The 25196-nt window shown below is 46.0% G+C and overlaps 1 protein-coding gene across 1 annotated transcript in view; it reads left to right on the top strand.

The window, feature by feature from the left end:
- Positions 1-25196, top strand: part of LOC110485259 (coronin-7-like) — a 288889-nt gene that overhangs the window by 65868 nt on the left and 197825 nt on the right. The window contains exons 8-9 of the mRNA XM_036939103.1: positions 24899-24985; positions 25106-25188. Coding sequence (XP_036794998.1) covers positions 24899-24985; positions 25106-25188 — 170 coding nt within the window. The remainder of the gene's footprint in view (positions 1-24898; positions 24986-25105; positions 25189-25196) is intronic.

The following is a 25196-nucleotide window of genomic DNA, read 5'->3' as shown; positions in this document are numbered from 1 at the left end:
ACTCTCCTTTTTGGTCAAATAGCCCTTACACAGCCTGGAGGTGTGTTGGGTTATTGTACTGTTAAAAAACAAATGATAGTCTCACTAAGCGCAAACCAGATGGGATGGCGTATCGCTGCAGAATGCTGTGGTAGCCATGCTGGTTAAGTGTGCCTTGAATTCAAAATAAATCTCAGACAGTGTCACCAGCAAAGCATCATCACACCTCCTCCTCCATGCTTCACGATGGGAACCACACATGCAGAGATCATCTGTTCACCTACTCTGCATCTCACAAAGACACGGCGGTTGGAACCAAAAATCTAAAATTTGGACTCAACAGACCAAAGGACAGATTTCTAATGGTCTAATGTCCATTGCTCATGTTTCTTGGCACAAGCAAGTCTCTTCTTCTTATTGGTGTCCTTTAGTAGTGGTTTCTTTGCAGCGATTTGACCATGAAGACCTGATTCATGCAGTCTCCTCTGAACAGTTGATGTTGAGATGTGTCTGTTTCTTGAACTCTGTGAAGCATTTATTTGGGCTGCAATTTCTGAGTCTGGTAACTCTAATGAACTTATCCTCTGCAGCAGAGGTAACTCTGAGTCTTCCTTTCCTGTGGTGGTCCTCATGAGAGCCAGTTTCATCACAGTGCATGATGGTTTTTACGACTGCACTTGAAGAAACTTTCAAAGTTCTTGAAATTCTTGGCATTGACTGACCTTCATGTCTGAAAGTAATGATGGACTGTCATTTCTCTTTGCTTATTTGAGCTGTTCTTGCCATAATATGGACTTGGTCTTTTACCAAATAGGGTTATATTTTGTATACGACCTCTACCTTGTCACAACACAACTGATTGGCTCAAACTCATTAAGAAGGAAAGAAATTCCACAAATTAACTTTTAACAAGGCACACCTGTTATTTGAAATGCATTCCAGGTGACTACCTCATGAAGCTGGTTGAGAGAATTCCAAGAGTGTGCACTTGGCTACTTTGAAGATTCTCAAATATAAAATATATTTTGATTTGTTTAACCCTTTTTGGGTTACTACATGATTCCATGTGTCATTTTATAGTTTTGATGTCTTCACTATTATTCTACAATGTAGAAAATAGTAAAGATAAAGAAAAACCCTTGAATGAGTAGGTGTGTCCAAACTGTTGACTGGTACCGTGTGTGTGTGGGATGGCACTGGGATATCCTCTGTTAACATCATGAGTTGGCCAACACGCACAAACACACACACAAACACACACACACACACGCAAACACACACACACACACAAACACACACACACACACACACAAACACACACACACACACAAACACACACACACACACAAACACACACGCAAACAAACACACACACACAAACACACACGCAAACACACACAAACACACACACAAACACACACGCAAACACACACACACACAAACACACAAACACACACACACAAACACACACACACAAACACACACACACAAACACACACACACAAACACACACGCAAACAAACACACACACACAAACACACACACACACGCAAACAAACACACACACACAAACACACACGCAAACACACACAAACACACACACACACACACACAAACACACACGCAAACACACACACACGCAAACACACACACACACACAAACACACACACACAAACACAAACACACACGCAAACACACACACACACGCAAACACACACACACACGCAAACAAACACACAAACACGCACACACACACACATTGCATCATTGAGGGCCATATTACTATTTCCCTGATGGCAGCCTACAGCCATGGCCCACAGCCCTCCTGCTGTCTCTATGGTTCATATCAACTGGGTTTTTTCCACCTCTTTAGTATTTGTAACTTTAACTCCTAGAAAGACAGGGGAGAGAGAGGGGGAGAGAAAGGCATGAAGACAACGGCAGACAAATTTAGTGAATAAAAGGTGGGGGGGGGGGGGGTCTCTGGCTGAGAAACAACATTTAGCTATTTTTAAAGCAAATTTTCTGCAGTTATACACATTTTCCCATGGTTTCTGCCTTGTTCTTATGCTATCTGAGGGTCTCAAACATTGTAACAAATCAATGGGGGCCCCATGCCATTTTGGAATTACACAGGTCTCCCAGACTTTTTAGTTTATTTAAAATGTGCTTTACATCTGGTTTTAGTCATTTAAGGTTACACTGAAGACGTCTTATCATTATGAAAATTACCCCCCCAAAAAAGAAATATATATTTTGCAATGGCGGCCAATGCATATAGGGGAAACACTGTCTAGATATCTCAAGCAGTAAGATTTCTTCAAAGATTTGAAGCTGAGATGTTAAGCTCAACTTTAAGTAACCAAACACTCCCATGTGTATTAGTGTGTCAGAGGGGTTTGACCCAACGGTGTACGACGAGGTCAAAACTCAAGTCACTGCTGTTTCCGCTGCACCCCCCCCACCCCCCAATCATCTAGGCTTTAGCCTTCTAATAGATATGTATCGTTGTTCTGACGTTTACCTCTGATTTTAATTAGAGGAATGAAAGGCGGAGAGTAGAAGGGAATGAGAGGTAGAGAAAAAGAAAGAAAGAAGGATCTGTGGGTTCTTGAGTTTGAGGAGAGACAAAGTGAGGGCGGGAACTGGAAGATGTTTCCAATTAATGGTTGAAAAAGTGGTGGTCAGCGGGAGAGGAAATGAAAGAATAAATTGGCTGGTTTGATTTGTATGTTTTTTTCTTCCTCCCGTTTTCCCCAGTTCCCCTCGTTCTGTCCCTCCTGTCCTATTTGCAGCTGGTCTACTGGCTTCTGTGAAAAGAGGGAATACAATTGGAGACCGTGAATAGGCCAGCTCTATTCGGAGTCTGAATAATGGCGCAAATGGGGCATGAAAGAGAAAATGGTGGTACAGGAAAGTCAAATAGTTAGTGAAAGAACTAATTGCCTGTACATGAAAAGAAAAAAGTGGAATCGGTCTGTTTTAAGGATAGATGATACAATGGGGTGAAGGTTATTGATTAAAGGAGAGGGTGAATGAAGGGAAAGAGGGATGGCTCCATTAGAGGAGTGGAAGAGAGGGGAAATGAGGAGCAGGTTGAGGGATGAATGAGTGCAGCTGGGGTAGGGTATGTCTGATTCTTGACAGTACAGCTGACCCGGGTTCAAGTAGTATTTGCTTTCTTTCAAATACTTTGGCTGTGCTTGATTGAGCTTGCCTGGCACAAGGGAAGCAATGGGAAAAGTCACAAAGGAGCAAACCCCACCCATCTGCAAACCCTGTCCAATAAAATGCTCAGTAGTATTTGAACCCAGGTCTGGAATACAGTATTTCTGGTCGCTGGTCTGTCCGGGGGCGGAGGCAGTAATCAGGTTCCAATTCCACCACAGCAGCTCTGTGCAGCAGATCAGACCAGGCAGGGGGACACAGTCCCTTTAATCAGAACACTGGGCAGTTTGATTAGCTAGGTCTGGAATGGATGCCTGGTCTGTCAGCACTGCAGGAGACATTATTAACGGTTGTCACTTGTTACTACAGCCACAAAGTCAAAATTGTCTATATCGTAAAAATGCATGCTGTTTGTTTAACTTAATTTAAGGCTAGGCATAAGGTTAGAAGTGTGGTTAAGGTTAGGCATAAGGTTAGAAGTGTGGTTAAGGTTAGGCATAAGGTTAGAAGTGTGGTTAAGGTTAGGCATAAGGTTAGAAGTGTGGTTAAGGTTAGGCATAAGGTTAGAAGTGTGGTTAAGGTTAGGTATAAGGTTAGAAGTGTGGTTAAGGTTAGGCATAAGGTTAGAAGTGTGGTTAAGGTTAGGTATAAGGTTAGAAGTGTGGTTAAGGTTAGGCATAAGGTTAGAAGTGTGGTTAAGGTTAGGCATAAGGTTAGGGTTAGGTTTTAAGAAGTGACATTTTGACATAATTATGACTTTTTTGGTTGTGGTAACCACTAGTGACCACTCAAAGGGTTCATGAGGTTTTAGAGAAAGTTTTTTTTAAACTGTAATTGTATTTACTGGATAAAGAAAGTGTTTATTTTTATTGAGCCTTTATTACGTGTAGAGAGGATAATGAAAACCAAGAATGAATGAATACATTTATTCTAATAGTGATTGATGAAGGAATGAATGGGAGATTTCTACCACTGATCGATGACCCTTGTTATCCATTAGTACTACAACCATCACAGCAATGTGACATTAAAGTTCTATCATCTATCCATCATATCAAAGTCATGTGATCTATAGGAAAAATAAGCAGCAGGAGAAAGCCAGTTTAAACAGTTTCTACAGGACTGGTACTCATCATAACATACTTATGGCCCCAGTGAGCACATGGAATTAGAGAGGGAGGGAGGGAGAGTGCAATCGTTCCCATATGTGCTCATTGACACCTGATACACAGTCCTGGTGGGCGAAACAACATTCTCTCTGAGTGACACAGATGTGCTCTCTGTCTGGTTAAGCTGGGCTTGCTAATACATAAGGAGAATGGGAGTGAGAAGGCTCCTGTGTTTTTATTGGGAGAGGGACATTAAATAGACCCATAAATCCATAATCTTTAGAGGTAGACACTGACTGGGTCTGTTTTGGAGAGGTCTTCTGTCTGTCTCAGTGTGTCTATAACACTACCACTCTTCATTGTAAATCACCTCTGTTTTTATACCTGTTATTACAGGATCATCCTTCTTTGGAGGGGTTATCACCACTTTCTCTCCCTCACTTAGAGAGAAATAGGCTACACACACACACACACACACACACACACACACACACACACACACACACACACACACACACACACACACACACTCTGACTGTTTCCCTCCCTGTAGAGACCAGTCTTTCCTCTCTTTTCAGAATTCTACATTTTGTCATCAACACCTGTATTATTATTCGCCTCACAATTTAATGATGTCACTTCCAAAGTACCTCTCCCGTTGGATTGGTCCGTCTCTGACCCCAAATGACCCCATCGTTGAGGCAGGTGAGCCCTGTCCTCCTCGCTTCCTCTCTACTTCCCCATTCAGACCCTCCAAGTCACGCACCATCACTCTCTCCCTCCTCCTTCACTCCCTGGATTCCTACAACTCAGACCTTTGTGTTTATCTTTGTTCTGCTGCTAAGGAAAACATACCACTCGTTTCTCTAGACAGCCTGATGTCCAGATGCTGTGTCCTCTGTGGGCCCTGTGGTGTCAGCAGCAGCCCTGCTCTCTGTGGGCCCTGTGGTGTCAGCAGCAGCCCTGCTCTCTGTAGGCCCTGTGGTGTCAGCAGCAGCCCTGCTCTCTGTGGGCCCTGTGGTGTCAGCAGCAGCCCTGCTCTCTGTAGGCCCTGTGATGTCAGCAGCAGCCCTGCTCTCTGTAGGCCCTGTGATGTCAGCAGCAGCCCTGCTCTCTGTGGGCCCTGTGGTGTCAGCAGCAGCCCTGCTCTCTGTGGGCCCTGTGATGTCAGCAGCAGCCCTGCTCTCTGTGGGCCCTGTGGTGTCAGCAGCAGCCCTGCTCTCTGTGGGCCCTGTGGTGTCAGCAGCAGCCCTGCTCTCTGTGGGCCCTGTGGTGTCAGCAGCAGCCCTGCTCTCTGTGGGCCCTGTGGTGTCAGCAGCAGCCCTGCTCTCTGTGGGCCCTGTGGTGTCAGCAGCAGCCCTGCTCTCTGTAGGCCCTGTGATGTCAGCAGCAGCCCTGCTCTCTGTAGGCCCTGTGATGTCAGCAGCAGCCCTGCTCTCTGTAGGTTGAGTGGCCGCCAGGCAAGGTCCCCTACCCTAAATCTGAAACACCGTTTTTGGGGAGACAGGAGGGAGACTGGGAAGGAAGGGGGAGCTCTATAGCCTGATGGATAACTCTGGTCCCCCCTGGCCTCCTGAGTGTCCCCCCCCCCCCCCCCCACACACAAACACACACACACACCGCTGCACAACCACTGCCGCTGCTGTCAGCGAGCGCTGCTGAATTATGACATCACCATGTGTCTGAGACTCTGTCAGGCACGCGTGCCATCAGATCTGGTGTGGACAACGAACACAGTGACATCATCACCGTCAGACTGTTAGATGTAGGGCTAGTGTGCGTGTGTGTGTGTGTATGCATGCACAGGGTTCTGTTTGATATTACTGCCGTTTATTTGCCTTCAATCCTGGAGCTGTCTGTTGAAAGCTGCTGTCATGGTAAATTACATTGGCTCTGTCTCAAATTGCACACTTCTCTGCACTGCTTTTGACCCGATCCCAAGGGCCCATAGTGCTCTGGTCAAAAGTAGTGCACTACGTAGGGAATAGGGTGCCATTTGGGATGCAGATACTTTGTACAGGTCAGACAGAGGGTAATCTCGGCACCCAGAATGGAATCTTGCGTGTACGTAACTCTGTCACAAGAGCCTAGACACAGGGGGACATCTGGCTGAGACTGCCCTCTAGTCTACCCTGTCATTTAGGTCAAGGCACGTCTTTTTAGATTTGATGTAAGGCATATGTTGCCAAGGCTATATCTTTAGGCCGGGTCTCTTCTTAGCACGGTGTTACTTTACCTGAGGAAAATGAGCAAAGAGATTATGACAGAGGTGTGTGTGTGTGTCTGTGTCTGTGTCTGTCTTGGCGACGCGTCATTGTCCGGCCTGCGCCATTTGGGCATCTCCCCAGCTCAGGCCTGGGAGTATCCTAAAAACAAGGCATTTAGTTTACTAAGTCATTTAGTTGCTGTGGGACATGTCAGTTATTACTAAGTCATTTAGTTGCTGTGGGACATGTCAGTTATTACTAAGTCATTTAGTTGCTGTGGGACATGTCAGTTATTACTAAGTAATTTAGTTGCTGTGGGACATGTCAGTTATTACTTAGTCATTTAGTTGCTGTGGGACTTGTCAGTTATTACTAAGTCATTTAGTTGCTGTGAGATATGTCAGTTATTACTAAGTCATTTAGTTGCTGTGGGACATGTCAGTTATTACTTAGTCATTTAGTTGCTGTGAGATATGTCAGTTATTACTAAGTCATTTAGTTGCTGTGAGACATGTCAGTTATCACAACAACAGACAGAGCTGATAGATAATACGTTAAACACAATGAGACAGTTCTGTTGACAGGTCTCCTGTGTTAAAACAGCTTGTTTCATCCACTGGTACACAGTGGCAGCCAGTAAGAATGAGGATCAACACTACTGCTTTCAGACAACACTGCCCTAACGTTATGGCAACATTCAACACCAACCAAGAGAAAGTACTGTACAATAGTCAGAGCCAGAGTCAAAGTCTCTCTGAGTTTGGCCAGTGTCCCAACGTGATGTTTTAATGACCCTGTCACCCACAGAGGAGAAGAGCTGGTTATAGAACACAGAGGAGAAGAGCTGGTTATAGAACACAGAGGAGAAGAGCTGGTTATAGAACACAGAGGAGAAGAACTGGTTATAGAACACAGAGGAGAAGAGCTGGTTATAGAACACAGAGGAGAAGAGCTGGTTATAGAACACAGAGGAGAAGAGCTGGTTATAGAACACAGAGGAGAAGAGCTGGTTATAGAACACAGAGGAGAAGAGCTGGTTATAGAACACAGAGGAGAAGAGATGGTTGTAGAACACAGAGGAGAAGAGCTGGTTGTAGAACACAGAGGAGAAGAGCTGGTTATAGAACACAGAGGAGAAGAGCTGGTTATAGAACACAGAGGAGAAGAGCTGGTTATAGAACACAGAGGAGAAGAGATGGTTGTAGAACACAGAAGAGATGGTTGTAGAACACAGAGGAGAAGAGCTGGTTATAGAACACAGAGGAGAAGAGCTGGTTATAGAACACAGAGGAGAAGAGATGGTTGTAGAACACAGAGGAGAAGAGACGGTTGTAGAACACAGATAAGAAGAGCTGGTTATAGAACACAGAGGAGAAGAGATGGTTGTAGAACACAGAGAAGAAGAGCTGGTTATAGAACACAGAGGAGAAGAGCTGGTTGTAGAACGCAACGCTCTCTCTCGCGCTCGCTCTCTCTCTCGCTCTCTCTGTACCTCTCTCTCTCTCTGTACCTCTCTCTCTCTGTACCTCTCTCTCTCTGTACCTCTCTCTCTGTACCTCTCTCTCTCTCTCTCTCTCTCTCTCTCTCATTTATTAAATCCATGCTATGAGCTCTCCATTCGTCATGAACCCCTCCCTCTACAGACATTCCTATCTGTCATAATATTCACCCAGAGGAAGCATATGAGACACACACACTGTACCCACCAGCCCCTCCACACACACCCTACCCACCAGCCCCTCCACACACACCCTACCCACCAGCCCCTCCACACACACTGTACCCACCAGACCCTCCACACACACCCTACCCACCAGCCCCTCCACACACACCCTACCCACCAGCCCCTCCACACACACCCTACCCACCATCCTCTCCACAGACACCCTGCCCACCAGACCCTCCACACACACCCTGCCCACCAGACCCTCCACACACACTGTACCCACCAGACCCTCCACACACACTGTACCCACCAGACCCTCCACACACACTGTACCCACCAGCCCCACCACACACACCCTACCCACCAGCCCCTCCACACACACCCTACCCACCAGCCCCTCCACACACACCCTACCCACCAGCGCCTCCACACACACCCTACCCACCAGCCCCTCCACACACCCTACCCACCAGCCCCTTCACACACACCCTACCCACCAGCCCCTTCACACACACCCTACCCACCAGCCCCTCCACACACACCCTACCCACCAGACCCTCCACACACCCTACCCACCAGCCCCTCCACACCCTACCCACCAGCCCCTCCACACACCCTACCCACCAGCCCCTCCACACACACCCTACCCACCAGCCCCTCCACACACCCTACCCACCAGCCCCTCCACACACACCCTACCCACCAGCCCCTCCACACACACCCTACCCACCAGCCCCTCCACACACACCCTGCCCACCAGCCCCTCCACACACACCCTACCCACCAGCCCCTCCACACACACCCTACCCACCAGCCCCTCCACACACACCCTGCCCACCAGCCCCTCCACACACACCCTACCCACCAGCCCCTCCACACACACCCTGCCCACCAGCCCCTCCACACACACCCTGCCCACCAGCCCCTCCACACACACCCTACCCACCAGCCCCTCCACACACACCCTACCCACCAGCCCTTCCACACACACCCTACCCACCAGACCCTCCACACACACATTATAAGTACATGTACTGTACCTGAATAAGGCATTGCCATGGTACTGTACCATTTGAAACATCCCCCGTTCATTGTGGCTGTGGTGTGTATCTTACTAAGGAGTTATCATCTCTGTCTTTGTTTAGTGTCCACGTTGCTTAGGAAATATCTGGCTTGGTATGTGTTTAATAGTCCCCCAGTGGGATGGAGATATTTGGACTTCTGCTGAGTTCTACATATACCTCACAGATGGTGTTGGATACAAGACCCCAACACTTCTGCTGAGTTCTACATATACCTCACAGATGGTGTTGGATACAAGACCCCAACACTTCTGCTGAGTTCTACATATACCTCACAGATGGTGTTGGATACAAGACCCCAACACTTCTGCTGAGTTCTCCATATACCTCACAGGTGGTGTTGGATACAAGACCCCAACACTTCTGCTGAGTTCTACATATACCTCACAGATGGTGTTGGATACAAGACCCCAACACTTCTGCTGAGTTCTCCATATACCTCACAGGTGGTGTTGGATACAAGACCCCAACAATTCTGCTGAGTTCTACATATACCTCACAGGTGGTGTTGGATACAAGACCCCAACACTTCTGCTGAGTTCTACATATACCTCACAGGTGGTGTTGGATACAAGACCCCAACACTTCTGCTGAGTTCTACATATACCTCACAGATGGTGTTGGATACAAGACCCCAACACTTCTGCTGAGTTCTCCGTATACCTCACAGGTGGTGTTGGATACAAGACCCCAACAATTCTGCTGGGTTCTCCATATACCTCACAGATGGTGTTGGATACAATACCTGGTATGCTGCTCCAAGAGACAGTACATCTGAGGATTTACTTTAAAGACCGCTCTATTGAAGTGTGTGTGTGTGTGTGTGTGTGTGTGTGTGTGGGGTGGGCCAAACACACAATCAAACCTGTAACCTTGATGATAATGATATATGCACTTCATGCTACGTTGATTTGGACAGGACCATGGTAGGTGCAGAGCAACTACACACACACACACACAGCCTTGGCCTGGTGTATTGAACTGGCTCAAGCCCTTTGTTTTGGTTGGGCCGTGTATAGTGTGGTGTGATGGCCCAGGGGAGAGGGAGACTACCGACTGGGATTCCTTCCCATTGAAATCAATAGAGACCACATTTCCACAGTGTAACTAACGTCCACCTCCCTGTACCAACCGATCCCCCCGCAAGGCCTTGAGCTTCTACACTCTGTCAATTCTCACATTACTGTGCAACCAACCAGATCTATAAATGGCTGAAGGATTGTGTGAGTGTGAGTGCACATTAGTGTGTTTTGTCTATTTGATTGTGTGTGTGTGTGTGTGTGTGTGTGTGTGTGTGTGTGTGTGTGTGTGTGTGTCAAAATCTAATTTATTTATATAGCCCTTCGTACATCAGCTGATATCTCAAAGTGCTGTACAGAAAGAAACCCAGCCTAAAACCCCAAACAGCAAGCAATGCAGGTGTAGAAGCACGGTGGCTAGGAAAAACTCCCTAGAAAGGCCAAAACTTAGGAAGAAACCTAGAGAGGAACCAGGCTATGAGGGGTGGCCAGTCCTCTTCTGGCTGTGCCGGGTGGAGATTATAACAGAACATGGCCAAGATGTTCAAATGTTCATAAATGACCAGCATGGTCCAATAATAATAAGGCAGAACAGTTGAAACTGGAGCAGCAGCACGGCCAGGTGGACTGGGGACAGCAAGGAGTCGTCATGTCAGGTAGTCCTGAGGCATGGTCCTAGGGCTCAGGTCCTCCGAGAAAGAAAGAGAGAATTAGAGAGAGCACACTTAAATTCATACAGGACACTGAATAGGACAGGAGAAGTAACTCCAGATATAACAAACTGACCCTAGCCCCCCGACACATAAACTACTGCAGCATAAATACTGGAGTCCTCCGTATGTAACCAGTGGAGAAGAGCCATGGAGAGAAAAACGCAATGAGGCGTTTAAATGAAGAAGTAGAGATGAACCAGGCCATGTTTCTATCCCCCTCAGCACTTGATCCCCAAACCACAAGGCTGGGAGTGTGGTGAGGGAGACGTCAGAGAGGGGAGAGCAGGGGAGGAGGGGAAGTGGGCTTTTAATTAGACCTGATAGGGCCCATATGTGGGATGGGTCCCACCCTGCACATGTGGAGAGCTCTTTGAGCAGATCATTATGTCTCATTTTCACCCCTGTTTTCTTCAACCTGTTGGTTCAGTCTCATATGTGATGGATGACCTTGGGGACTGCCTCACATTCTGAAACGGGGGATCTTCTCACAGTGAGGCCCGGCCCGACACTCAAACTTTAATCTAGAAGCTCTGCACTACACGGCAGCTCAGATTAGTTTTTTCTTTCCTCCACTTGCACCCCCTGTTTTCTTAAACCTGTTGGTTCAGTCCCATACATGACAACAAGCCTTGGGATTCAACCATTTTCTTGAATGAGGGGTTCCCACAGTTCACAGTTAGAGGCCTTGTCACACTAACTACACGGCAGCTCGGGTATTCCACGTGTTTGTTTTTCCTCTGCCTTGCAACGAGGTGATTAGTGTCGCTGTGCGAGCGCCCGGGCGACGACTGCCCTCTTTAGAGATGTCACCACACACAGCACACACACGTGTCAACCCTCTCCTTGTTGTTGCACAGCTGTGGTGTCACGCTCCTCCGAGGGTTGGCACGGCGACAGACGGGTGGTAAAAAACGACAACAGTAATTTGGGGGGGGACAAGCCCAGCGGCTTACTTTGTGGAAACTTCCACTGAGCCTGTTAACTCAAAGCCCAGAGTAGGCTCTCAGCGTAACTGGAGTACTGTACACACACACACACACACAAATGCAGGCAGACATGGGAAGACACACATATGGATGAGGACGGACGGACGGACAGACGGACATGAACACACATGAACACACATGAACACACATGAACAGGGGGTTGTCTGTGTTTTTCAGACTTAAAGATCTGTATCATTAGGCCAACCTAACCTCTGTTGTTAGTCACCCTTCCATTTCCCTGACCCCATATCACTGTCAGGGGAGCAGCAGCCCTGAGGTACATTCCAACAACGTTGTTTTGACATCGGTTTCCACTGAAGATCTTTAGGCATGTTGTGACAACTACTGTAACATTAAATTAACTCCAGTTGTCACTCTACCTCTTCCCTGTATCAGTGTCAAGGGAGCAGGAACCATGTCTAACGTTCTCACAACATTGTTGTGACACCTACTGTGCCGTTACGCAAAAGCTAAGCTCAGTTGTTACATCCTTCCTCTTCCCTGACCCTGTGTCAGTTTCAGGGCAGCTGCACCCCTGTCTAATATTGTCTTATGTTGCAACAATGTTGTTTTAACGTTCTAACAGTGTTGTTTTGACACCAATTTCCATGGTAGCAGTGTTTCAGTAACATAGAGACTCTGTCATAGCAGTAATAGAACCTGGTGTCGGGGGCAGAAGTCACCTAATCTGGTTCAACAACAATAACAAGCCTTTCATTCATTATTTCATTTGGACAAGTCCTAGTTTGACCTCTGTGAATCTCTCACAAGCAGCACTAGAGAACAGTCTCTTGTTTCCCCTCCAGTTTGGATGAGTCAATCTGTCAATCACTCTGTTGTCACTGTCCTCTCCAGGCTATCCTCCTTTGAGACGATCTCTCATTGTTTGTCATTATCTTAATGTTGATCTCACACAATATCCTTCCCTGTCAACAACACGTTTATGAGCAAGATGCATAGTAGTAGTATAGTCTTCATCTACTACTGTATCTGTGACGTCTTCACCTCTACTACTGTAACTGACGTCTTCACCTCTACTACTGTAACTGTGACGTCTTCACCTCTACTACTGTAACTGTGACGTCTTCACCTCTACTACTGTAACTGTGACGTCTTCACCTCTACTACTGTAACTGTGACGTCTTCACCTCTACTACTGTATCTGTGACGTCTTCACCTCTACTACTGTAACTGACGTCTTCACCTCTACTACTGTAACTGTGACGTCTTCACCTCTACTACTGTATCTGTCACGTCTTCACCTCTACTACTGTAACTGACGTCTTCACCTCTACTACTGTAACTGTGACGTCTTCACCTCTACTACTGTAACTGTGACGTCATCACCTCTACTACTGTATCTGTGACGTCTTCACCTCTACTACTGTAACTGACGTCTTCACCTCTACTACTGTAACTGACGTCTTCACCTCTACTACTGTAACTGTGACGTCTTCACCTCTACTACTGTAACTGTGACGTCTTCACCTCTACTACTGTAACTGTGACGTCTTCACCTCTACTACTGTAACTGTGACGTCTTCACCTCTACTACTGTATCTGTGACGTCTTCACCTCTACTACTGTAACTGACGTCTTCACCTCTACTACTGTAACTGTGACGTCTTCACCTCTACTACTGTATCTGTCACGTCTTCACCTCTACTACTGTAACTGACGTCTTCACCTCTACTACTGTAACTGTGACGTCTTCACCTCTACTACTGTAACTGTGACGTCTTCACCTCTACTACTGTAACTGTGACGTCTTCACCTCTACTACTGTATCTGTGACGTCTTCACCTCTACTACTGTAACTGACGTCTTCACCTCTACTACTGTAACTGACGTCTTCACCTCTACTACTGTAACTGTGACGTCTTCACCTCTACTACTGTAACTGTGACGTCTTCACCTCTACTACTGTAACTGTGACGTCTTCACCTCTACTACTGTATTTGTGACGTCTTCACCTCTACTACTGTAACTGACGTCTTCACCTCTACTACTGTAACTGTGACGTCTTCACCTCTACTACTGTAACTGTGACGTCTTCACCTCTACTACTGTAACTGTGACGTCTTCACCTCTACTACTGTAACTGTGACGTCTTCACCTCTACTACTGTAGCTGTGAAGTCTTCACCTCTACTACTGTAGCTGTGACGTCTTCACCTCTACTACTGTAACTGTGACGTCTTCACCTCTACTACTGTAACTGTGACGTCTTCACCTCTACTACTGTAACTGTGACGTCTTCACCTCTACTACTGTAACTGACGTCTTCACCTCTACTACTGTAACTGTGACGTCTTCACCTCTACTACTGTAACTGTGACGTCTTCACCTCTACTACTGTAACTGTGACGTCTTCACCTCTACTACTGTAACTGTGACGTCTTCACCTCTACTACTGTAACTGTGACGTCTTCACCTCTACTACTGTATCTGTGACGTCTTCACCTCTACTACTTTAACTGACGTCTTCACCTCTACTACTGTAACTGACGTCTTCACCTCTACTACTGTATCTGTGACGTCTTCACCTCTACTACTGTAACTGTGACGTCTTCACCTCTACTACTGTAACTGACGTCTTCACCTCTACTACTGTAACTGACGTCTTCACCTCTACTACTGTAGCTGTGACGTCTTCACCTCTACTACTGTAACTGTGACGTCTTCACCTCTACTACTGTAACTGTGACGTCTTCACCTCTACTACTGTAGCTGTGACGTCTTCACCTCTACTACTGTATCTGTGACGTCTTCACCTCTACTACTGTAACTGACGTCTTCACCTCTACTACTGTAACTCAATCAATCAATCAAATTTATTTTATATAGCCCTTCGTACATCAGCTGATATCTCAAAGTGCTGTACAGAAACCCAGCCTAAAACCCCAAACAGCAAGCAATGCAGGTGAAGAAGCACGGTGGCTAGGAAAAACTCCCTAGAAAGGCCAAAACCTAGGAAGAAACCTAGAGAGGAACCAGGCTATGTGGGGTGGCCAGTCCTCTTCTGGCTGTGCCGGGTGGAGATTATAACAAAACATGGTCAAGATGTTCAAATGTTCATAAATGACCAGCATGGTCGAATAATAATAAGGCAGAATAGTTGAAACTGGAGCAGCAGCACAGTCAGGTGGACTGGGGACAGCAAGGAGTCATCATGTCAGGTATTCCTGGGGCATGGTCTTCACCTCTACTGTATCTGTGACGTCTTCACCTCTACTACTGTAACTGTGACGTCTTCACCTCTACTACTGTAACTGACGTCTTCACCTCTACTGTATCTGTGACGTCTTCACCTCTACTACTGTAACTGTGACATCTTCACCTCTACTACTGTAGCTGTGACGTCTTCACCTCTACTACTGTAACTGTGACGTCTTCACCTCTACTACTGTAACTGTGACGTCTTCACCTCTACTACTGTAACTGTGACGTCTTCACCTCTACTACTGTAACTGACGTCTTCACCTCTACTACTGTAACTGACGTCTTCACCTCTACTACTGTAACTGTGACGTCTTCACCTCTACTACTGTAACTGTGACGTCTTCACCTCTACTACTGTAACTGACGTCTTCACCTCTACTACTGTAACTGTGACGTCTTCACCTCTACTACTGTAACTGTGACGTCTTCACCTCTACTACTGTAACTGACGTCTTCACCTCTACTACTGTAACTGACGTCTTCACCTCTACTACTGTATCTGTGACGTCTTCACCTCTACTACTGTATCTGTGATGTCTTCACCTCTACTACTGTAACTGACGTCTTCACCTCTACTACTGTATCTGTGACGTCTTCACCTCTACTACTGTAACTGACGTCTTCACCTCTACTACTGTAACTGTGACGTCTTCACCTCTACTACTGTAACTGTGACGTCTTCACCTCTACTACTGTAACTGTGACGTCTTCACCTCTACTACTGTAACTGTGACGTCTTCACCTCTACTACTGTAACTGACGTCTTCACCTCTACTACTGTATCTGTGACGTCTTCACCTCTACTACTGTAACTGTGACGTCTTCACCTCTACTACTGTAGCTGTGACGTCTTCACCTCTACTACTGTATCTGTGACGTCTTCACCTCTACTACTGTAACTGACGTCTTCACCTCTACTACTGTAACTGACGTCTTCACCTCTACTACTGTAACTGACGTCTTCACCTCTACTACTGTAACTGACGTCTTCACCTCTACTACTGTAACTGTGACGTCTTTACCTCTACTACTGTAACTGTGACGTCTTCACCTCTACTACTGTAACTGACGTCTTCACCTCTACTACTGTATCTGTGACGTCTTCACCTCTACTACTGTATCTGTGACGTCTTCACCTCTACTACTGTAACTGACGTCTTCACCTCTACTACTGTATCTGTGACGTCTTCACCTCTACTACTGTAATTGACGTCTTCACCTCTACTACTGTAACTGACGTCTTCACCTCTACTACTGTAGCTGTGACGTCTTCACCTCTACTACTGTAACTGTGACGTCTTCACCTCTACTACTGTATCTGTGACGTCTTCACCTCTACTACTGTAACTGACGTCTTCACCTCTACTACTGTAACTGACGTCTTCACCTCTACTACTGTATCTGTGACGTCTTCACCTCTACTACTGTAACTGACGTCTTCACCTCTACTACTGTAACTGTGACGTCTTCACCTCTACTACTGTAACTGTGACGTCTTCACCTCTACTACTGTAACTGTGACGTCTTCACCTCTACTACTGTAACTGTGACGTCTTCACCTCTACTACTGTAACTGTGACGTCTTCACCTCTACTACTGTATCTGTGACGTCTTCACCTCTACTACTGTAACTGTGACGTCTTCACCTCTACTACTGTAGCTGTGACGTCTTCACCTCTACTACTGTATCTGTGACGTCTTCACCTCTACTACTGTAACTGACGTCTTCACCTCTACTACTGTAACTGACGTCTTCACCTCTACTACTGTAACTGACGTCTTCACCTCTACTACTGTAACTGACGTCTTCACCTCTACTACTGTAACTGTGACGTCTTTACCTCTACTACTGTAACTGTGACGTCTTCACCTCTACTACTGTAACTGACGTCTTCACCTCTACTACTGTATCTGTGACGTCTTCACCTCTACTACTGTATCTGTGACGTCTTCACCTCTACTACTGTAACTGACGTCTTCACCTCTACTACTGTATCTGTGACGTCTTCACCTCTACTACTGTAATTGACGTCTTCACCTCTACTACTGTAACTGACGTCTTCACCTCTACTACTGTAGCTGTGACGTCTTCACCTCTACTACTGTAACTGTGACGTCTTCACCTCTACTACTGTATCTGTGACGTCTTCACCTCTACTACTGTAACTGACGTCTTCACCTCTACTACTGTAACTGACGTCTTCACCTCTACTACTGTAGCTGTGACGTCTTCACCTCTACTACTGTAACTGTGACGTCTTCACCTCTACTACTGTAACTGACGTCTTCACCTCTACTACTGTAACTGTGACGTCTTCACCTCTACTTCTGTAACTGTGACGTCTTCACCTCTACTACTGTAACTGTGACGTCTTCACCTCTACTACTGTAACTGACGTCTTCACCTCTACTACTGTATCTGACGTCTTCACCTCTACTACTGTAACTGTGACGTCTTCACCTCTACTACTGTAACTGACGTCTTCACCTCTACTACTGTAACTGACGTCTTCACCTCTACTACTGTATCTGTGACGTCTTCACCTCTACTACTGTATCTGTGACGTCTTCACCTCTACTACTGTAACTGACGTCTTCACCTCTACTACTGTAACTGACGTCTTCACCTCTACTACTGTAACTGACGTCTTCACCTCTACTACTGTATCTGTGACGTCTTCACCTCTACTACTGTAACTGACGTCTTCACCTCTACTACTGTAACTGACGTCTTCACCTCTACTACTGTAACTGTGACGTCTTCACCTCTACTACTGTAACTGTGACGTCTTCACCTCTACTACTGTATCTGTGACGTCTTCACCTCTACTACTGTATCTGTGACGTCTTCACCTCTACTACTGTATCTGTGACGTCTTCACCTCTACTACTGTAACTGTGACGTCTTCACCTCTACTACTGTAACTGACGTCTTCACCTCTACTACTGTAACTGTGACGTCTTCACCTCTACTACTGTAACTGACGTCTTCACCTCTACTACTGTATCTGTGACGTCTTCACCTCTACTACTGTATCTGTGACGTCTTCACCTCTACTACTGTAACTGACGTCTTCACCTCTACTACTGTATCTGTGACGTCTTCACCTCTACTACTGTAATTGACGTCTTCACCTCTACTACTGTAACTGACGTCTTCACCTCTACTACTGTAGCTGTGACGTCTTCACCTCTACTACTGTAACTGTGACGTCTTCACCTCTACTACTGTATCTGTGACGTCTTCACCTCTACTACTGTAACTGACGTCTTCACCTCTACTACTGTAACTGACGTCTTCACCTCTACTACTGTAGCTGTGACGTCTTCACCTCTACTACTGTATCTGTGACGTCTTCACCTCTACTACTGTAACTGTGACGTCTTCACCTCTACTACTGTAACTGTGACGTCTTCACCTCTACTACTGTAACTGACGTCTTCACCTCTACTACTGTAACTGTGACGTCTTCACCTCTACTTCTGTAACTGTGACGTCTTCACCTCTACTACTGTAACTGTGACGTCTTCACCTCTACTACTGTAACTGACGTCTTCACCTCTACTACTGTATCTGACGTCTTCACCTCTACTACTGTAACTGTGACGTCTTCACCTCTACTACTGTAACTGACGTCTTCACCTCTACTACTGTAACTGACGTCTTCACCTCTACTACTGTATCTGTGACGTCTTCACCTCTACTACTGTATCTGTGACGTCTTCACCTCTACTACTGTAACTGACGTCTTCACCTCTACTACTGTAACTGACGTCTTCACCTCTACTACTGTAACTGACGTCTTCACCTCTACTACTGTATCTGTGACGTCTTCACCTCTACTACTGTAACTGACGTCTTCACCTCTACTACTGTAACTGACGTCTTCACCTCTACTACTGTAACTGTGACGTCTTCACCTCTACTACTGTAACTGTGACGTCTTCACCTCTACTACTGTATCTGTGACGTCTTCACCTCTACTACTGTATCTGTGACGTCTTCACCTCTACTACTGTATCTGTGACGTCTTCACCTCTACTACTGTAACTGTGACGTCTTCACCTCTACTACTGTAACTGACGTCTTCACCTCTACTACTGTAACTGTGACGTCTTCACCTCTACTACTGTAACTGTGACGTCTTCACCTCTACTACTGTATCTGTGACGTCTTCACCTCTACTACTGTAACTGTGACGCCTTCACCTCTACTACTGTAACTGACGTCTACACCTCTACTACTGTATCTGTGACGCCTTCACCTCTACTACTGTAACTGTGACGTCTTCACCTCTACTACTGTAACTGTGACGTCTTCACCTCTATACTGTAACTGACGTCTTCACCTCTACTACTGTAACTGTGATGTCTTCACCTCTACTACTGTAACTGACGTCTTCACCTCTACTACTGTAACTGACGTCTTCACCTCTACTACTGTAACTGACGTCTTCACCTCTACTACTGTAACTGTGACGTCTTCACCTCTACTACTGTAACTGTGACGTCTTCACCTCTACTACTGTAACTGACGTCTTCACCTCTACTACTGTAACTGTGACGTCTTCACCTCTACTACTGTAACTGTGACGTCTTCACCTCTACTACTGTATCTGTGACGTCTTCACCTCTACTACTGTAACTGTGACGTCTTCACCTCTACTACTGTAACTGTGACGTCTACACCTCTACTACTGTAACTGACGTCTTCACCTCTACTACTGTAACTGACGTCTTCACCTCTACTACTGTAACTGTGACGTCTTCACCTCTACTACTGTAACTGTGACGTCTTCACCTCTACTACTGTAACTGTGACGTCTTCACCTCTACTACTGTAACTGACGTCTTCACCTCTACTACTGTATCTGTGACGTCTTCACCTCTACTACTGTATCTGTGACGTCTTCACCTCTACTACTGTAACTGTGACGTCTTCACCTCTACTACTGTATCTGTGACGTCTTCACCTCTACTACTGTAACTGTGACGTCTTCACCTCTACTACTGTAACTGACGTCTTCACCTCTACTACTGTATCTGTGACGTCTTCACCTCTACTACTGTATCTGTGACGTCTTCACCTCTACTACTGTAACTGTGACGTCTTCACCTCTACTTCTGTAACTGTGACGTCTTCACCTCTACTACTGTAACTGTGACGTCTTCACCTCTACTACTGTAACTGACGTCTTCACCTCTACTACTGTATCTGACGTCTTCACCTCTACTACTGTAACTGTGACGTCTTCACCTCTACTACTGTAACTGACGTCTTCACCTCTACTACTGTAACTGACGTCTTCACCTCTACTACTGTATCTGTGACGTCTTCACCTCTACTACTGTATCTGTGACGTCTTCACCTCTACTACTGTAACTGACGTCTTCACCTCTACTACTGTAACTGACGTCTTCACCTCTACTACTGTAACTGACGTCTTCACCTCTACTACTGTATCTGTGACGTCTTCACCTCTACTACTGTAACTGACGTCTTCACCTCTACTACTGTAACTGACGTCTTCACCTCTACTACTGTAACTGTGACGTCTTCACCTCTACTACTGTAACTGTGACGTCTTCACCTCTACTACTGTATCTGTGACGTCTTCACCTCTACTACTGTATCTGTGACGTCTTCACCTCTACTACTGTAACTGACGTCTTCACCTCTACTACTGTAACTGTGACGTCTTCACCTCTACTACTGTAACTGTGACGTCTTCACCTCTACTACTGTATCTGTGACGTCTTCACCTCTACTACTGTATCTGTGACGTCTTCACCTCTACTACTGTATCTGTGACGTCTTCACCTCTACTACTGTAACTGTGACGTCTTCACCTCTACTACTGTAACTGACGTCTTCACCTCTACTACTGTAACTGTGACGTCTTCACCTCTACTACTGTAACTGTGACGTCTTCACCTCTACTACTGTATCTGTGACGTCTTCACCTCTACTACTGTAACTGTGACGCCTTCACCTCTACTACTGTAACTGACGTCTACACCTCTACTACTGTATCTGTGACGCCTTCACCTCTACTACTGTAACTGTGACGTCTTCACCTCTACTACTGTAACTGTGACGTCTTCACCTCTATACTGTAACTGACGTCTTCACCTCTACTACTGTAACTGTGATGTCTTCACCTCTACTACTGTAACTGACGTCTTCACCTCTACTACTGTAACTGACGTCTTCACCTCTACTACTGTAACTGACGTCTTCACCTCTACTACTGTAACTGTGACGTCTTCACCTCTACTACTGTAACTGTGACGTCTTCACCTCTACTACTGTAACTGACGTCTTCACCTCTACTACTGTAACTGTGACGTCTTCACCTCTACTACTGTAACTGTGACGTCTTCACCTCTACTACTGTATCTGTGACGTCTTCACCTCTACTACTGTAACTGTGACGTCTTCACCTCTACTACTGTAACTGTGACGTCTACACCTCTACTACTGTAACTGACGTCTTCACCTCTACTACTGTAACTGACGTCTTCACCTCTACTACTGTAACTGTGACGTCTTCACCTCTACTACTGTAACTGTGACGTCTTCACCTCTACTACTGTAACTGTGACGTCTTCACCTCTACTACTGTAACTGACGTCTTCACCTCTACTACTGTATCTGTGACGTCTTCACCTCTACTACTGTATCTGTGACGTCTTCACCTCTACTACTGTAACTGTGACGTCTTCACCTCTACTACTGTATCTGTGACGTCTTCACCTCTACTACTGTAACTGTGACGTCTTCACCTCTACTACTGTAACTGACGTCTTCACCTCTACTACTGTATCTGTGACGTCTTCACCTCTACTACTGTATCTGTGACGTCTTCACCTCTACTACTGTAACTGTGACGTCTTCACCTCTACTTCTGTAACTGTGACGTCTTCACCTCTACTACTGTAACTGTGACGTCTTCACCTCTACTACTGTAACTGACGTCTTCACCTCTACTACTGTATCTGACGTCTTCACCTCTACTACTGTAACTGTGACGTCTTCACCTCTACTACTGTAACTGACGTCTTCACCTCTACTACTGTAACTGACGTCTTCACCTCTACTACTGTATCTGTGACGTCTTCACCTCTACTACTGTATCTGTGACGTCTTCACCTCTACTACTGTAACTGACGTCTTCACCTCTACTACTGTAACTGACGTCTTCACCTCTACTACTGTAACTGACGTCTTCACCTCTACTACTGTATCTGTGACGTCTTCACCTCTACTACTGTAACTGACGTCTTCACCTCTACTACTGTAACTGACGTCTTCACCTCTACTACTGTAACTGTGACGTCTTCACCTCTACTACTGTAACTGTGACGTCTTCACCTCTACTACTGTATCTGTGACGTCTTCACCTCTACTACTGTATCTGTGACGTCTTCACCTCTACTACTGTATCTGTGACGTCTTCACCTCTACTACTGTAACTGTGACGTCTTCACCTCTACTACTGTAACTGACGTCTTCACCTCTACTACTGTAACTGTGACGTCTTCACCTCTACTACTGTAACTGTGACGTCTTCACCTCTACTACTGTATCTGTGACGTCTTCACCTCTACTACTGTAACTGTGACGTCTTCACCTCTACTACTGTAACTGACGTCTACACCTCTACTACTGTATCTGTGACGCCTTCACCTCTACTACTGTAACTGTGACGTCTTCACCTCTACTACTGTAACTGTGACGTCTTCACCTCTATACTGTAACTGACGTCTTCACCTCTACTACTGTAACTGTGATGTCTTCACCTCTACTACTGTAACTGACGTCTTCACCTCTACTACTGTAACTGACGTCTTCACCTCTACTACTGTAACTGACGTCTTCACCTCTACTACTGTAACTGTGACGTCTTCACCTCTACTACTGTAACTGTGACGTCTTCACCTCTACTACTGTAACTGACGTCTTCACCTCTACTACTGTAACTGTGACGTCTTCACCTCTACTACTGTAACTGTGACGTCTTCACCTCTACTACTGTATCTGTGACGTCTTCACCTCTACTACTGTAACTGTGACGTCTTCACCTCTACTACTGTAACTGACGTCTACACCTCTACTACTGTAACTGACGTCTTCACCTCTACTACTGTAACTGACGTCTTCACCTCTACTACTGTAACTGTGACGTCTTCACCTCTACTACTGTAACTGTGACGTCTTCACCTCTACTACTGTAACTGTGACGTCTTCACCTCTACTACTGTAACTGACGTCTTCACCTCTACTACTGTATCTGTGACGTCTTCACCTCTACTACTGTATCTGTGACGTCTTCACCTCTACTACTGTAACTGTGACGTCTTCACCTCTACTACTGTATCTGTGACGTCTTCACCTCTACTACTGTAACTGACGTCTTCACCTCTACTACTGTAACTGACGTCTTCACCTCTACTACTGTAACTGTGACGTCTTCACCTCTACTACTGTAACTGTGACGTCTTCACCTCTACTACTGTATCTGTGACGTCTTCACCTCTACTACTGTATCTGTGACGTCTTCACCTCTACTACTGTATCTGTGACGTCTTCACCTCTACTACTGTAACTGTGACGTCTTCACCTCTACTACTGTAACTGACGTCTTCACCTCTACTACTGTAACTGTGACGTCTTCACCTCTACTACTGTAACTGTGACGTCTTCACCTCTACTACTGTATCTGTGACGTCTTCACCTCTACTACTGTAACTGTGACGTCTTCACCTCTACTACTGTAACTGACGTCTACACCTCTACTACTGTATCTGTGACGCCTTCACCTCTACTACTGTAACTGTGACGTCTTCACCTCTACTACTGTAACTGTGACGTCTTCACCTCTATACTGTAACTGACGTCTTCACCTCTACTACTGTAACTGTGATGTCTTCACCTCTACTACTGTAACTGACGTCTTCACCTCTACTACTGTAACTGACGTCTTCACCTCTACTACTGTAACTGACGTCTTCACCTCTACTACTGTAACTGTGACGTCTTCACCTCTACTACTGTAACTGACGTCTTCACCTCTACTACTGTAACTGTGACGTCTTCACCTCTACTACTGTAACTGTGACGTCTTCACCTCTACTACTGTATCTGTGACGTCTTCACCTCTACTACTGTAACTGTGACGTCTTCACCTCTACTACTGTAACTGACGTCTACACCTCTACTACTGTAACTGACGTCTTCACCTCTACTACTGTAACTGACGTCTTCACCTCTACTACTGTAACTGTGACGTCTTCACCTCTACTACTGTAACTGTGACGTCTTCACCTCTACTACTGTAACTGTGACGTCTTCACCTCTACTACTGTAACTGACGTCTTCACCTCTACTACTGTATCTGTGACGTCTTCACCTCTACTACTTTATCTGTGACGTCTTCACCTCTACTACTGTAACTGTGACGTCTTCACCTCTACTACTGTAACTGTGACGTCTTCACCTCTACTACTGTAACTGTGACGTCTTCACCTCTACTACTGTATCTGTGACGTCTTCACCTCTACTACTGTAACTGACGTCTTCACCTCTACTACCATGTTGTTTATGAGTCATATTTGCTGTCAAACATCATGACTCTTAGCCATAACAAGTTGCTCAATGTGTCTCTCTCATAGCCTCTCTGTCTGTGACCTTAACCTAACCCAGGTATTCAATCAAACTCTGTGTCCTCCTGTGTGTCTCTACAGAGTGCCCAGGGACTTCAGAGTAACAAGGACTCTCGAATCCTTTGGGTCAAGGACTCTGACCACATACTGACCACTGGCTTCGATCAGGTGACGACATTACTACACACACATTTTTAAGTGTGTGTGTGTGTGTGTGTGTGTGTGTGTGTGTGTGTGTGTGTGTGTGTTAAAGTGTATTTATTAAACTCTACATGATTATGTGTTCAGATGCGGGGTCGGGAGGTGAGACTGTGGGACAGCAGGAAGTTGGGTTCCTCTCTGGGCTCTGCCAACCTGGGCACCTCCAATGGGTGAGTAC

Source organism: Oncorhynchus mykiss, chromosome 12, assembly GCF_013265735.2.
Source record: "Oncorhynchus mykiss isolate Arlee chromosome 12, USDA_OmykA_1.1, whole genome shotgun sequence".
Classification (NCBI taxonomy): Eukaryota; Metazoa; Chordata; class Actinopteri; order Salmoniformes; family Salmonidae; genus Oncorhynchus; species Oncorhynchus mykiss.
The sequence above is the reverse complement of the archived record's forward strand: the minus strand, read 5'-3'. Positions and strand labels throughout refer to the sequence as shown.